The sequence below is a fragment of the Oncorhynchus mykiss genome, chromosome 6, assembly GCF_013265735.2.
Source record: "Oncorhynchus mykiss isolate Arlee chromosome 6, USDA_OmykA_1.1, whole genome shotgun sequence".
NCBI classification, from domain to species: domain Eukaryota; kingdom Metazoa; phylum Chordata; class Actinopteri; order Salmoniformes; family Salmonidae; genus Oncorhynchus; species Oncorhynchus mykiss.
Window position 1 is genome coordinate 11,628,460 of NC_048570.1, and position 17,563 is coordinate 11,646,022.

At 44.1% G+C, this 17,563-nt stretch overlaps 1 protein-coding gene across 6 annotated transcripts in view; it reads right to left on the reverse strand.

Annotated features, from left to right (window-relative positions):
* Positions 1-556: 556 nt before the first annotated feature.
* The window catches only part of LOC110525095 (semaphorin-6A), a 92,330-nt gene continuing 75,323 nt past the window's right edge, over positions 557-17,563 (reverse strand). For all 6 annotated transcript variants that reach the window (XM_036979395.1, XM_036979396.1, XM_036979399.1 and 3 more), the window contains one exon: positions 557-4,107. In XM_036979395.1, the coding sequence (XP_036835290.1) occupies positions 2,990-4,107 (1,118 nt within the window). In that variant the 3' untranslated portion in view covers positions 557-2,989. The remainder of the gene's footprint in view (positions 4,108-17,563) is intronic.

A 17,563-nucleotide genomic window follows, 5' to 3' on the forward strand; every position in this document is an offset into this window, starting at 1 on the left:
CTACTACAGAAATGAGCTTAGTCAGTGGTCAATGTAAAACTAGCTATATCATGATTGAGGACTTATTCTGCCTTCTGACACTGCCTGTGTTACGTTAGGAGCTGTGAAAATGGGAAAAGTACCACAAAGGTGAACAATCAATACATGATTGTGAGAGGACAATGGCCATTAATGTTAGAATCATATCCTTGTAACCTAATCTCCACACCTATCATAAAGGGGATGATTAACGACTTCAACCTGTAAACCAGAGAACGGTTCCAGACTGATGCTTATCAGCCTGTTGTTTATTCACGTTGAAATACCGCCAACAATTCACCAAAGATCTTGGAACAGAAAAGTTGTTTTAAAATGCTTCCTCTTAAAGGCCTACTCTTAGCCTAAATATGATATAAAGCCATAAAATTCTTAATCTTCTAAACATATTGAGGATGTTAGCAGCGTTTGCCCATAAGTTAAAAATCATTTTTATCTGTTCAGGTGTACTAATATCAGAGCGAGCATCTTTATTTCAAGAATGTTTTGCTCTTAAATCAAGGAAACGCAACCATCTTCATGACATGAATTTTTTTTTTTATTACATTTTGCATTTATTAAAGAGAAATTTTCTCGACAACATACATTAAGCTGTGAATCAGATGTTAAGGAAGGAAGCAGTGTGACATCACAATATCTTACAGTTCAAAAGGAGTTGAGAGAGTGTCTCTGATGCATCTGTCAGTGTGTGTATATATATATATAGAGCAAGGGTGGAAGACAAAGGCACACACCACAGAGACTCACTGTCCACAGTAACCATGGATACCGCGGCCAGAGATGCAGTCTGCACTATCGGGGTTCAAATGACCTCCCCTTTACTAAGCCTAGTCTCATGATGATGCACTCATTGCAATCGAACCCTACGTGCATCTGTGTACATGTCAGTTCAAATTAACACATACTATATATGCCTCAGACGTGGGGATGTTCTACACGTTCTTCGTGCATTGGCTGTGGATGATAAATAGTTGGCTTTTCTCCATTGTAAATCAAAATCTGCTCGAGATCAAGAAACTCCCCTATCTACATAATATACCAAGAGAGTGCTCTGTTCATTTGGGGAGACGTGGTCAATAAAAATGAATATCAAGCAAAAAATTTAAAAAAAATAAGTGTCAAACATCAGATTGTTCAGTTAAACTCTCATTCACCTTGATAAAGGGAGTTAGTACAAATTAAATGACTTGAATCCTCCTGGAACATGTGTTTTTAAAAAAGGTTAAATACATCTCCTCATAGTTATGAAACTCTTCTCTATCACAGGAACCAGCCTGCTTTTTCACTGTCTAGAGTGTACACTAGGAACCAGGTGTCATATCAGCACAGTATGTTGCTGTGTTTCTCGTTCGTTAGTGTTAGATTATTGCTGTGCACCAGCAAGACCCAAAGTGGCCCTCTCAAGAACAAACATGATTCACTCCAATCAAACAGCAAAATAAAAGACAATACCAGGACTTATTTTATGAAGAAGAAAAAAAAACATCGCACACACACAACATCGTTGACACTGGCAGCACAACAAACGGGTTGCTTTAAGCGCATCATTGGCACAATCAGAAATGAACCACAAATAAGAATGTGGGGGTCTCCACCCCCGGTATATTTCTAGGGACCAGAATTACAACAAGGACACCTACATTCTATATTTGCCTTTATCAAACCAGGGAAAAGATAACATCAGAAAAATACCACAAAGAAACATAGTTAACAGCTAAAGAAATGGTCACTACTCAGGGTGTAAGGCACAAATGTACATGTGGAAGAGAAGCAGGCTATCAACAGATGTAATCCAGTCAGAGGCCTGCATGACGCGCCTAGAGAAAATGGGACGTTTCAGAACCTGCCAAAATGGCCGCTCTCCACACCTGGCAGAGGGCCCAACATCCACACACTTCTCTTTTTCATGTGTGGACTTCCATGTTTTTTTTCTCCCCCATTTGCACTTTACATGCAAGAATGAGGCTTGTTGGCACGCAGTGAGCCAGCAGCCAACCCGGGAGAGAGAGAAGTTACTGACTGCAAAGCCACAGTGCCGAACGTACGTAGATAGATGCCCATGTAGGAGTGATTATGGGAGTGAGTTCCAGGAGTTGTGTGTTTTGTCTTTTTCTGACTGCTTTAACATGGGAGGTTCTGCTCCAACATGTAGGTTCCATCTAGCACAGTTAAATAAATATCTCCTCCTCAGACAGAGGTCACATACAACTCAAGCTTCAAAAACCAAAGGACCTAGTGGACCTTTTGTGTCAAGAAAGTGGTACTGGCTCCAGTTGAATGACTTAAAATAATTTCACACTTGATTAATTCATATTAAAAGATTTTCTCTCTGAGCCTAAAAAGTCAGTATTTTCAAAAGCACTTATTAAAAATAAATACAACAAGCTATTAGTATTAACAGTCATGTGTTATTCAGTAACCAGTGCAGGAGATTCTCAGACCAAGGCTTTTTTAACCAGAACTTGATTGCTGTGGCCAGTAGCTGTAACACTGAGAGGCGTTTCACAGTTTTCCACGTAAACTCAAGCTGTCGCTCCAGTCGGAGCTCACTGTGCCCAAGTGCTTGCTGGGAGAACCCTCCAGTCCTCACTATACAATTGATCCACTTTTCTCCCGCTGTCTGCTTTTGGCAGTCGGTTAAGAAAACAAAACATCAGTCAAGTCATGGTGTTCAAATGTCCAACACAACCACGTCTTGAATGCTACAACGGTGACATGTTGCTCGCCAATGAAATGTTCATGAAAGTAATTTTCTTCTCAGTAGCAAGTGTTCTGTGTTTCTGAGGAACTGGGAGTCAACAGCCTGAGCTCAACAACAACAACAACAACCATTTGTAGAATATTTACATATATATATATAAAAGAAAGATCTTTTAAAAGTGTGTTGCATTTGCTGTACATAGACTAAAGGAGATGCAATCGTGTTCCCTGTTTTGTTTTCTGAGCGTGATGATTATGTGCAGGAGTCATTGGACTTGACGCTCGTCGAGAGGGACACTAAAGAGGGTTTAGGCGGGACGTCGGGCTTGAGGTGTTTGACCCCGGTCCGGGGCAACGAACCATAAGAGCTTATGCTGGGTTGTCGGGAGAGGGACATCCCCTGGGAAGTCATGTGCATGGAGTCCACCCTCTGTGGGGCGGGGGGCGGCATCTCCACACGGTTAAAACTGGGGTTTCTGGACATGTGGGAGGAGTTGGACGAGTTGGTGTTGTGCTTTTTGAGGGCAGATCCTTTCTGGGCGCTCATCGGGTAGCCTCGCTTGAACTCGTGGCCATAGACAGAGGAGTGGACCTCCAGCCGCTTGCCCATCTGCGGCACGGCGGGGGGGATGGTGAGGGAGGCCTCCCTCTGGGGCACGCGAGGCGGCAGCCCGTCGCTCTCCACCAGGTTAAGGCCGTGGCAGGGGCTCTTCAGGGCCTTGTACTCCAGCGTGGCCCCCTGGTCATCCAGGCTCATCTGACTGAGGTCACTGCGGTGGGGCTGCTCCACGTACTCATGCTGGTAGGCCTTCTGGTGCTGGTGCTGAGGCAGCACCACCACACTGGGGATGTGGCCCGGGGAGGCCCTCAGAGCCAGGTCAGGGGAGATGACTGGGGAGCCCATGGGCGGCAGGTCCTTGGTGCAGGCGTTGATCAGGTTCTGGTTCCTCTCCCACTCGCGGCTTCCCCAGCTGGGCTTGCGCCTAGGCTGCATGGGGGTTGACTCTGGAGTGGGCATGCCGGCAAGGTCCAGGTGGTGCTGGTCGGCTTTGATCAGCATCTTGCCATTGGTGAGGCGGCCGTTGTGCATAAGCGGGGTGAGGATGGCCTCTGGGTGACCGTCCTTGACCCCGGTCTCAAACAGACCCGTCAGCTTGGTCACGCTGTTCATGGATCCCCTCCTATCGTGAACGTGGTCCTTGTCTTTACGCCTGGTCAGCTCAACATCTCGCCGCCGGTGGTCACACACACAGTACACGAGGATACCAGATAAGATGGCGCCCATGGCGAAGGCCAAGATGACAGCGATGGCCAGCAGTGTGACAGGGACCAGTTGGTCACGCCCCTTCTGGTAACTCTCACGAATAACCCCTGCAAAGACAAGGATTCATTTATTTCAAATATATGAGTGATCAATGACTTAGCTGAAAATCTAATGGTTAAATTAACTGACGAATGAAGCACAAATAATAAGGAAACATTTGTCATATCCAATTTGTACTATTTGCAGCAATACTGTAGCCTACTGTCAGGAAATGTTATCAGTTTAAATCCAGCCTTACACTTGGCAAAAATGAGCTCATGGTTCCTACAATGAATTCAAAGATTAAACCTTGGCAGTTGAAATGAAAAATATATATTAGATAAATGAACGCTCAAAAGGAAAGCTTTTTTTCCTCGATGCAAATGGGACTCGTTTCATATGGCTACGATACAATCTCATATCAGAGAATAACAGTAAAAATCTCTGATTGGACCTCCAAATCAATGTAGTCGTGTCATACATTTCTTATAGGCCACTTTCCAGGGCTGGAAAGAAGAAGAAAAAAGACAGGTGGTTGGTTCCCGGGCAACTAAAAGACAGGCGGTTGGTTTCCGGGCAACTAAAAGAAAGGCGGTTGGTTTCCGGGCAACTAAAGTGATGATTCAATGAAAGTGCAGCAAAAAATGATGACGAGCATCTTGGCAAAGGAAGGGAGAGAGAGAAGATATTGGATGGAATGAAACAACAGTAGGTTGTTTTTAATTAAATGGGCACAGCTCCGGCATTAGGAGTCCTCATCACTATAAACACAGACAGAAGTGATAACCTCCAGCTCCTTGATAAATGTGTTATCTAATGCCCGTCCAGAGTTACTAGAGTTACATAGAAAAATACAGTCCTCACCAAGTACAGATGTATTATGCATGTATCACACAAGACCTATGCAGAGGTGGTGATGAGCTACTTTAAAGGGGAGGATTGGGCAGTTGGTTTCCATCAGACCTATGCAGAGGTGGTGATGAGCTACTTTAAAGGGGAGAATTAGGCAGTTGGTTTCCATCAGACATATGCAGAGGTGGTGATGAGCTACTTTAAAGGGGAGGATTGGGCAGTTGGTTTCCATCAGACCTATGCAGAGGTGGTGATGAGCTACTTTAAAGGGGAGGATTGGGCAGTTGGTTTCCATCAGACCTATGCAGAGGTGGTGATGAGCTACTTTAAAGGGGAGGATTAGGCAGTTGGTTTCCATCAGACCTATGCAGAGGTGGTGATGAGCTACTTTAAAGGGGAGGATTGGGCAGTTGGTTTCCATCAGACCTATGCAGAGGTGGTGATGAGCTACTTTAAAGGGGAGGATTGGGCAGTTGGTTTCCATCAGACCTATGCAGAGGTGGTGATGAGCTACTTTAAAGGGGAGGATTGGGCAGTTGGTTTCCATCAGACCTATGCAGAGGTGGTGATGAGCTACTTTAAAGGGGAGGATTAGGCAGTTGGTTTCCATCAGACCTATGCAGAGGTGGTGATGAGCTACTTTAAAGGGGAGGATTGGGCAGTTGGTTTCCATCAGACCTATGCAGAGGTGGTGATGAGCTACTTTAAAGGGGAGGATTGGGCAGTTGGTTTCCATCAGACCTATGCAGAGGTGGTGATGAGCTACTTTAAAGGGGAGGATTGGGCAGTTGGTTTCCATCAGACCTATGCAGAGGTGGTGATGAGCTATTTTAAAGGGGAGGATTAGGCAGTTGGTTTCCATCGGGTGTGCCGTACTACAGTACTGTACACACTATGTCATACGTCATTAGGAGTACTATAAAGATCTGAATAATGTAATACCTGTATCCCAAATGCCACCCTATTCCCTATTTAGTGTGCTACATTTATCTATGGCCCTTGGGGCACTCTGTAGGTAATAGGGTGCCATTCAGGATTACAGTCCCAGTTTATGTTTCCAGCTTGGCCACGTCACTGTGTTGCTGGATGGAGAATCACGGTTCCCATAACACAGATAGACACTGATCTTTCGTGGAATGAAAAGGCGAGCCTGTTGAGTGTCTGTAAAACGAACATCTATAATCCTGCTTCGTTCGTCCTAAAACTGGAGTATAAAAGAAACAGCATTTTTCCTCATTCCGCCCAAATGAAGTGCTTATCAGTGGAGTTGTCTTACTGAATGATTTCTGTGAGGAGTAACAAGTTTTATCTAGTTTGTGGTATTAATTGATGACGTGTGTTATGCGGAGGCATCTGATGACTAAATGACCTGCCTCCATGTGAAACATCTGTTTCTCATCTGAAGTTGGTAACATCAGAGAGTCTTTCATTTCTTCCACTTTCTTCTTGTTTCACACGCCTCAGCTGCCATTTGTAAGCTTTCAGCTTTCCCTTCTATGCCAGCACGGCACACTGTAATTTACTCCTGTGTTTTCTGTCAGTTATTGTCTTGTGACTGAAATTACATCCAGCTATAGGTTTTATTTAAAAAGTGTTGGACTGAAACGTTTGACTTTATACATAAATAAAAAAGGATTGAATGTATAACCAAACAGCACTTGAGGTTAGCAGCTCTAAAATATGTTGTTGAAAGAAATGTGTGCCGTACGTGAGTTGTTTTCTGGCAGTACTGGTCCCTTCCATTTCAAACCTTCTAGAACATAAATACATCCGTCGCTGTCTCGCTCGTTTTATTATGGGAGATCATTGGACAACTTTGGTACAAAATCTTTGTGACATTGAATTTAAACACATGAATCATCCACAATGGTGCAGTTCAAATACTGGCAGGTGGATTTGAGTTGAGAACAACAAGTCAGAGGGGTTGAGCATGTCAGAGCTAAGCGTCCACTGTGGAGAAAAGAGAGCTATGGAGCTGGCCGACTGTCTTCTCCCAGGGTAAGAGGAAGGTTAATGCCTCTCTGAACCAACAGTGACTGGGTCTCCCTCAAACATAGCTCCCCTGCCTCAAGCAACTGGGGGGGGGGGGGGGGGGGAGCCTCCCCAGACCTTTCATGTATGAAGTCAATTGTTTCTCAAATGAACTTCAAAGAGGGTGCAACAAAAGGACAACAGGCCTCAGAAAAATCCAAAGACAGCAGGCTTTTAAATCAAGGTGGCTTCCCTCATTTGAAGGGCTCTTTCATCAAGTAAACAGATGTTCAACTTTTTAATACTTGGATGTTCTTGGTTGACATTGAGAATCCCAGAGTATCTAGGACAGCGTGTTGAGGCTTAACATTTAAAGAAAGCAATTTTAATTATTTGTTGCCTCATAACGATGTTATCTTGTGTGAGGTAATAAACAGTGATTTATATCTTCCAGTTTTGACTCTTCTCAGACTGCAGAGTGAAAGGCCACCAGAATACATTTAATAGCCAACAATCTAATTTGAATTTCATACCTCCAAAAGCCTTGTCACACCGATATTTAATCCAGATTTCAGATATTCTTCCTTCGTGTCAAAACAACCCAGCACTTCCTTGTAAATGAGAAACACTGTCATCAAGAGTGACAGAGATGTGTGAACATTCTCACAGACAGTCTTTAATCCGTGAAGTTAGTGGATCCTAGTTGTTGCTTATACTGCCTGCTTGGTCTGGGAAGACTTTAAAGCCCCGTTTGCATCACAGGGAGTTTTTCTAGGGCTATAACCTCTGACTGGGGCTATAACCTCTGAGTGGAGCTATAACCTCTGACTAGGGCTATAACCTCTGAGTGGAGCTATAACCTCTGAGTGGAGCTATAACCTCTGAGTGGGGCTATAACCTCTGAGTGGAGCTATAACCTCTGACTGGAGCTATAACCTCTGAGTGGAGCTATAACCTCTGACTAGGGCTATAACCTCTGAGTGGAGCTATAACCTCTGACTGGAGCTATAACCTCTGACTAGGGCTATAACCTCTGAGTGGAGCTATAACCTCTGACTAGGGCTATAACCTCTGAGTGGAGCTATAACCTCTGACTGGAGCTATAACCTCTGACTAGGGCTATAACCTCTGAGTGGAGCTATAACCTCTGACTAGGGCTATAATGTCTGACTGGGGCTATAACCTCTGAATGAGGCTATAACCTCTGACTGGGGCTATAACCTCTGACTACTGCTATAACCTCTGACTACTGCTATAACCTCTGACTAGGGCTATAACCTCTGAGTGGGGCTATAACCTCTGAGGCTATAACCTCTGACTAGGGCTATAACCTCTTTCCAGGGCTATAACCTCTGACCAGGGCTATAACCTCTGACTAGGGCTATAACCTCTGACTAGGGCTATAACCTCTGACTAGGGCTATAACCTCTGACTGGGGCTATAACCTCTGACTGGGGCTTTAACCTCTGACTGGGGCTTTAACCTCTGAGTGGGGTGATAACCTCTGACTGGGGCTATAACCTCTGACTAGGGCTATAACCTCTGACTGGGGCTATAACCTCTGACTGGGGCTATAACCTCTGACTGGGGCTATAACCTCTGAGTGGGGCTATAACCTCTGAGTGGAGCTATAACCTCTGAGTGGGGCTATAACCTCTGAGTGGAGCTATAACCTCTGACTGGAGCTATAACCTCTGAGTGGAGCTATAACCTCTGACTAGGGCTATAACCTCTGAGTGGAGCTATAACCTCTGACTGGAGCTATAACCTCTGACTAGGGCTATAACCTCTGAGTGGAGCTATAACCTCTGACTAGGGCTATAACCTCTGAGTGGAGCTATAACCTCTGACTGGAGCTATAACCTCTGACTAGGGCTATAACCTCTGAGTGGAGCTATAACCTCTGACTAGGGCTATAATGTCTGACTGGGGCTATAACCTCTGAATGAGGCTATAACCTCTGACTGGGGCTATAACCTCTGACTACTGCTATAACCTCTGACTACTGCTATAACCTCTGACTAGGGCTATAACCTCTGAGTGGGGCTATAACCTCTGAGGCTATAACCTCTGACTAGGGCTATAACCTCTTTCCAGGGCTATAACCTCTGACCAGGGCTATAACCTCTGACTAGGGCTATAACCTCTGACTAGGGCTATAACCTCTGACTAGGGCTATAACCTCTGACTGGGGCTATAACCTCTGACTGGGGCTTTAACCTCTGACTGGGGCTTTAACCTCTGAGTGGGGTGATAACCTCTGACTGGGGCTATAACCTCTGACTAGGGCTATAACCTCTGACTGGGGCTATAACCTCTGACTGGGGCTATAACCTCTGAGTGGGGCTATAACCTCTGAGTGGGGTGATAACCTCTGAGTGGGGCTTTAACCTCTGACTGGGGCTTTAACCTCTGACTGGGGTGATAACCTCTGATTAGGGCTATAACCTCTGACTAGGGCTATAACCTCTGACTGGGGCTTTAACCTCTGAGTGGGGTGATAACCTCTGAGTGGGGCTATAACCTCTGAGTGGGGCTATAACCTCTGACTGGGGCTTTAACCTCTGAGTGGGGCTATAACCTCTGACTGGGGCTATAACCTCTGACTGGGGCTATAACCTCTGACTGGGGCTATAACCTCTGAGTGGGGTGATAACCTCTGATTAGGGCTATAACCTCTGACTAGGGCTATAACCTCTGACTGGGGCTTTAACCTCTGACTGGGGCTTTAACCTCTGAGTGGGGTGATAACCTCTGACTGGGGCTATAACCTCTGACTAGGGCTATAACCTCTGAGTGGGGCTTTAACCTCTGACTGGGGCTATAACCTCTGACTGGGGCAATAACCTCTGAGTGGGGCTATAACCTCTGAGTGGGGTGATAACCTCTGAGTGGGGCTTTAACCTCTGACTGGGGCTTTAACCTCTGACTGGGGTGATAACCTCTGATTAGGGCTATAACCTCTGACTAGGGCTATAACCTCTGACTGGGGCTATAACCTCTGACTGGGGCTATAACCTCTGACTGGGGCTATAACCTCTGAGTGGGGCTATAACCTCTGAGTGGGGTGATAACCTCTGAGTGGGGCTTTAACCTCTGACTGGGGCTTTAACCTCTGACTGGGGTGATAACCTCTGATTAGGGCTATAACCTCTGACTAGGGCTATAACCTCTGACTGGGGCTTTAACCTCTGAGTGGGGTGATAACCTCTGAGTGGGGCTATAACCTCTGAGTGGGGCTATAACCTCTGACTGGGGCTTTAACCTCTGAGTGGGGCTTTAACCTCTGACTGGGGCTATAACCTCTGACTGGGGCTATAACCTCTGACTGGGGCTATAACCTCTGAGTGGGGTGATAACCTCTGATTAGGGCTATAACCTCTGACTAGGGCTATAACCTCTGACTGGGGCTTTAACCTCTGAGTGGGGTGATAAGCTCTGAGTGGGGCTATAACCTCTGAGTGGGGCTATAACCTCTGACTGGGGCTTTAACCTCTGAGTGGGGCTATAACCTCTGACTGGGGCTATAACCTCTGACTGGGGCTATAACCTCTGACTGGGGCTATAACCTCTGAGTGGGGTGATAACCTCTGATTAGGGCTATAACCTCTGACTAGGGCTATAACCTCTGACTGGGGCTTTAACCTCTGAGTGGGGTGATAACCTCTGACTGGGGCTATAACCTCTGACTGGGGCTATAACCTCTGACTGGGGCAATAACCTCTGAGTGGGGCTATAACCTCTGAGTGGGGTGATAACCTCTGAGTGGGGCTTTAACCTCTGACTGGGGCTTTAACCTCTGACTGGGGTGATAACCTCTGATTAGGGCTATAACCTCTGACTAGGGCTATAACCTCTGACTGGGGCTATAACCTCTGACTGGGGCTATAACCTCTGACTGGGGCTATAACCTCTGAGTGGGGCTATAACCTCTGAGTGGGGTGATAACCTCTGAGTGGGGCTTTAACCTCTGACTGGGGCTTTAACCTCTGACTGGGGTGATAACCTCTGATTAGGGCTATAACCTCTGACTAGGGCTATAACCTCTGACTGGGGCTTTAACCTCTGAGTGGGGTGATAACCTCTGAGTGGGGCTATAACCTCTGAGTGGGGCTATAACCTCTGACTGGGGCTTTAACCTCTGAGTGGGGCTTTAACCTCTGACTGGGGCTATAACCTCTGACTGGGGCTATAACCTCTGACTGGGGCTATAACCTCTGAGTGGGGTGATAACCTCTGATTAGGGCTATAACCTCTGACTAGGGCTATAACCTCTGACTGGGGCTTTAACCTCTGAGTGGGGTGATAAGCTCTGAGTGGGGCTATAACCTCTGAGTGGGGCTATAACCTCTGACTGGGGCTTTAACCTCTGAGTGGGGCTATAACCTCTGACTGGGGCTATAACCTCTGACTGGGGCTATAACCTCTGACTGGGGCTATAACCTCTGACTGGGGCTATAACCTCTGACTGGGGCTATAACCTCTGAGTGGGGTGATAACCTCTGATTAGGGCTTTAACCTCTGAGTGGGGTGATAACCTCTGAGTGGGGCTATAACCTCTGACTGGGGCTATAACCTCTGACTGGGGCTTTAACCTCTGAGTGGGGCTATAACCTCTGAGTGGGGCTATAACCTCTGAGTGGGGCTATAACCTCTGACTGGGGCTTTAACCTCTGAGTGGGGCTATAACCTCTGAGTGGGGCTATAACCTCTGACTGGGGCTATAACCTCTGAGTGGGGCTATAGCATACACAGGCATTGTCTGAAAAGGATAAAATCGCAATCACATTGAAATGCGTTCAGTGATGTGTCCCTACCACATGCTGAAAGACTAAGGGCTCTATTCAGTCTGTATTCATTATCGAAAGTATTACAGATTTTGCGATAGAAATGTTTTGGTAATTTTTAATTGAGTTGACATATGCAGCGTTCACAGTTAATGCCGCCTCTGCCAATGTGGGAACATTGCCTTAAATTTCAATTGGGCTTTTTGCGCCGAATTTCCACGATACAGTTTGAATAAATCTCTGTGTTCAAAGATCATGGTTGTGGTCATGGTCGTCTTTTCAACTGAGAGGAAGAGGCAGACCATCATTAAATGTAGCTATAGCTACAGTGGGTATCAGAAGTATTTACCCACCTTGGATTTGATCACATTTTGTTGCATTACAAAATAGATTTAACTGTGATTGTTTGTCATTGATCTAGACAAAATACTACATAATGTAAACGTGAAAATGTTTTGACAAATGTAATAACTATAATATAGTTGTTGCATAATATCACCCCCTTTGTTTAGGCCGGCCTAAATTAGTTCAGGACTAACATTTGGCTTAACAAATCACATAATAAGTTACATGGACTCAAGCTGTGTGAAATAATAGGGGTTGACATGATTTCTTATTGACTACCCCTTCCTCTGTCCCCCATACAGTCAATACTTACATTCAATACTTGACTGAGGGACATATGTTGATATGTAAGGTCCCTCAGTCAAGTATTGAATTTCAAGCACAGATTCAACTACAAAGACCAGGGAGCTTTTCAAAAGCCTCAGAAAGAAGGGCAGTGATTGGTAGATGGGGAACAATAACAAATCAGACATTGAATATGTCTTCAAGCACGGTCAAGTTAATAATGATGCTGTGGATGATGTATTAAACCACCCAGACACATCAACGATGCAGTCGTCCTTCTGAACTGAGATGCAGGACAGGAAGGAAACTGCTTAGGGATGGGCCAGGATCCCTGTGGAACGTTTGGACACCTTGTAGTCCATGCCTTGACAAATGGAGGCTGTTCTGAGGACATGAAGGGGTGCAACTCAATGATAGGAAGGTGTTCTTAATGTTTTTCCCACTCAGTTTGTTGTACTCCGTTTGAGTCATGGGTACATAAGAACCTTTTAGGACTCTATTTGTATTTTTTATTATTTACAACTATCGCTTAAAGCCCCACCTATTTAAGATGGAGAACACTGTGCTCAAGCTAAGCGTGTGGAGATCTACTCAGATCAAACTGTGGAAATTAAAATCACTTGTTTTAATTGCTACCCATTTTACGGTGAATGGATTAAATAGAGCACCTTGGGTTTAAAATGTAAGAACACATCTGAAAGACACAAAGAGGAAAGACCCATGTGGATCCTGTGAAATGCAGACGTGCTGCACTGTATGTGTTCTCTGAGGCAGAGGTAAAAGAACCTAGCAGGGCAACACAATGCAAGCTAATGGGGAGGAAGGAAGCCTGTTGCTTGAAGCTCGATATAAATGGCGGAAGTACACAATAGTAAAAATAACAGGTCTGATTATTTTTCTGACCTCTGCAAACATTACTACTAAACAGTCTAAATAGATTAAACATACTTCCAATCAATAGGAGATGACATATCATTGTCTCTCTCGGTTCACCTTAACATTACAGGGTATGTAATCAGAGGCTTCCTGAGTAATCAGATCGTTGTCCTCATTTCTGTTATTCCCTTTATTCAGACTCCCCTACAGACTTTCCAGCCTGATAGTGGTGTGTTCAAACTTAAATGGCATATTGGCACAGTAATTGTCTCCACTCTGAGGTTGTGCTTCTATCATGCCACACAGGTGCCAGGGAACTGAAGCTGAAAATAACCCTCTAGGTGCAACTGGCAAACTGTCTGGTGTAAAATACCAGCACTGAAGGTAGTGTTTGCTATGACAACCAGAAGGTAGAGTGTTTGCTTTGACAACCAGAAGGTATAGTGTTTGCTATGACAACCATAAGGTAGAGTGTTTGCTATGACAACCAGAAGGTAGCGTGTTTGCTATGACAACCAGAAGGTAGAGTGTATGCTTTGACAACCAGAAGGTAGAGTGTTTGCTATGACAACCAGAAGGTAGTGTTTGCTATGACAACCAGAAGGTAGAGTGTTTGCTTTGACAACCAGAAGGTATAGTGTTTGCTATGACAACCAGAAGGTAGAGTGTTTGCTTTGACAACCAGAAGGTAGAGTGTTTGCTATGACAACCAGAAGGTAGAGTGTTTGCTATGACAACCAGAAGGTAGAGTGTTTGCTATGACAACCAGAAGGTAGTGTTTGCTATGACAACCAGAAGGTATAGTGTTTGCTATGACAACCAGAAGGTAGAGTGTTTGCTTTGACAACCAGAAGGTAGAGTGTTTGCTATGACAACCAGAAGGTAGAGTGTTTGCTATGACAACCAGAAGGTAGAGTGTTTGCTATGACAACCAGAAGGTAGAGTGTTTGCTATGACAACCAGAAGGTAGTGTTTGCTATGACAACCAGAAGGTAGAGTGTTTGCTTTGACAACCAGAAGGTATAGTGTTTGCTATGACAACCAGAAGGTAGAGTGTTTGCTTTGACAACCAGAAGGTAGAGTGTTTGCTATGACAACCAGGGTGCAAATCACCACCATGTGAATAATATTGTTAATTGAATAAAAAAGGCCTATGTCTAAAACAATGATGAAATGAAATATACATATAGAATACACATGTAAACATGGAATACTGAAAAAGCAAAACTGTCCGGGGAAAACAGACACGTTTGTTGATTTAGGTCCATTTCATCAATAGTGAATCATTAGAAGAAACACACTGAGAATCGTTTCCAGCACAACAAAATATGTTCCCATGTCCTATACACATCTACCCTTCATGGTACACAACCAGATGATTTATTTTCATAAACACAGATGCCATTCAAACCTGAGCCAGGGAGTAAAGTGAGAGTTAGTTGTGGACATACCGTTCAGGCATTAGAAAATTGACTCTACGTGGAACAGACGACATAGGCCACAGAGCAACGGGAGAGAAAACCTCCCTTTCCTTCCTTCCTTCCCTCCCTCCATCTGGATAGCTTTTGTAATGAACCCATAAATTGAAGAGACACACAGAGATGGCCACAGGTCGGGGGGTGGAGGAGGGAGAGAAGGGGAGCACAGGATTCATTCCCTCAGACAGAGCAGGGGACAGATAGATAGGTATAACTCCAGTTGGTAGAGGGTAAGATGCTCCATAAATACGGTTAGTAATTCATTTGCACTACAATAAGGTACAGCCTTGGAACATTCCATCTGGACAGATGAAAGGTCCTGTGGAAGGGAGACTGTTCACAATGGTAACAGACGGTGGTGTGCAGGGAGGGAGGGAGTGTCGTAGGGGAGAGGTGGGATATCACACAGATAGATGAGCCCAGACACAACGGTGCTCAAATGTACTGTGAAAGCCAGAACTGGTCACCAAGCAACAGTGGTGCTCTCATCTGGTAGATGGGGAGTTACTAGATATCCACTGTTTTACCATTCTAATTATTCCAATGTGTTGCCCTAATACATATTGATACTGTCATATTCATTAACAGATAAGGATCCCAAAATGAGTGAGTTGCAAAGAAGAAGTTGGAATGTCATGTAATTTTAATTGCTAGCAGGGATGAATCTGGGGGCTAAGAATTTGGGAAGTTATAAGTCTTCGATATTTAAAGCTTAATTTATTTCAAAACATCTTCTGGTGATGATGAATTCAGATTTCCCTGTACTCTATGTACAGTATTCATATTGATTTGGCTAAGAGGGAGGTTTGATGTCTGTGGTTATGCTAAGAGATAGAGGCTGTCAGGACCTACAGCCTTGATGTATTAGATTGGCTCTCCTGTTGTGTTTTCACAGTACATTCGGCACCTGGAGCTAGGAATGAGAAGAGAAGTGCACCTGCCCAGGTGAAAGAGGGATAAAGTAGAGGTCTTCAGGGTTTCAACAGACACAAAATTCAGAGATCCGACCCGGGACACGAGCGGATCGTGGTCCTAAATTCGGACTTTAGTCTCGGATCTGGGACGGGTCTGATATAATTGCCACGGGTCTCGGGTATGTTCAATTAAAATGTATCTACCGACTGGACCCTATTGGACCTGTCCTCTGTTAATTTAGTGTTTGTGTAATGAGATCTGTTTGAGCTTGTTATCTGGGTCAGCCAATTGCAACTCAATAAAACGTATAGCTAATATCCGGCTGAAACTGGAGCCTTGGCCTAGGCTACTGTTGATTGTGAAGTTGGAGTCCTTTTTCATGAAAGTTAAATGAAAGTTAGAGGAGAAAGACTATAGTGAATAGGAGCCAACGAGGGGAATGTCCTCGGGGACAAGTTGTAATATTGTAGTGGACAAAGATGAGAAGAACATTGGTGCAGTCAAACGGACCGTGTGCAACTCGCTGTTGAGGTTTGATGCAATTTTCTACCTTTGATTTAATTTTGTATTTATTATCAATTGTTTAGTCATTATTGTTATTATTGTAAATTATTATTATTATTATTGTAGGCCAATTTAATCATCTAAACAAGTTATTTAAATAGCCTATGCAAAAAAGTGTTTTGTTTCATTTTGTTGAGATATTTTTGTTGGCTAAATGAAGTTTTGTCTTTACTGTTGTGCTCCATATTTATAATGAACAAAAATATAAACACAACATGCAACAATTTCAAAGATTTTACTGAGTTACAGTTCATATGAGGAAATCAGTCAATTGAAATCAATTCATTAGGCCCTAATCGGTCACAGATACCTTACAAAAATGGCCCTTAGGATCTCATCATGGTATTTTTGTGCATTCAAATTGCCATCGAAAAAATGCAATTGTGTTCGTAGCTTATGTCTGCCCATACCATAAGCCCACCGCCACTATGGGCCACTCTGTTCACAGTGGTCTGCGATTGGTATTTGGTATTTTATTAGGATCCCCACTAGCTGTTGCAAAAGCAGCAGATATTCTTCCTGGTGTCCAACACAAAACATTAAACATAACATAATACAGAACATCAATAGACAAGAACAGCTTGTGAGGCCGGTTGGACATACTGCCAAATTCTCTAAAATTACGTTGGAGGAGGCTTATGGTAGAGATGAACATTCAATTCTCTGGCATCAGCTCTGGTGGGCATTCCTGCAGTCAGCATGCCACTTACATGCTCCCTCAAAACTTGAGACATCTGTGTCATTATGTTGTCTGACAAAACTGCACATTTTAGAGTGGCCTTTTATTGTTCCCAGCACAAGGTGCACCTGTGTAATGATCATGCTGTTTAATCATCTTCTTGATATGCCACACCTGTCAGGATTATCTTGGCAAAGGAGAAATGTTCACTAAAAGAGATGTAAACAAATTTGTGCACAACATAAATATGCTTTTTGTGTATATGGAACATTTCTGAGATATTTGATTTCATCTTATGAAACATGGGACGTTTACGTTTATATTTTTGATCAGTGTATTTTAAGGTTAAAATTAGGCCTGTCGTAAAATAAATAGCATGAGCCTATTGCTGTCATTTGTTGGTTAGGCCCTACGGTAGGCAATCACCTTTGTTCGTAATTAATTTAATGACGCAATATAATTATTACCTGTTCATATTTTCCATTCAAACAATTACTTTAATTAATTTTTAAAGTTAAGCAACTTTTGTGAAAGTTTGGTGTAGCATGGGTATTATTAGGCTTAGCTACTGCAGGCCTATGAAGGCAGTACACACCAGATGGCTATTATTAGACTTAGCTACTGCAGGGCTATGAAGGCAGTACACACCAGCTGGCTATTATTAGACTTAGCTACTGCAGGCCTGTGAAGGCAGTACACACCAGCTGGCTATTATTAGACTTAGCTACTGCAGGCTTATGAAGGCAGCACACACCAGCTGGCTATTATTAGA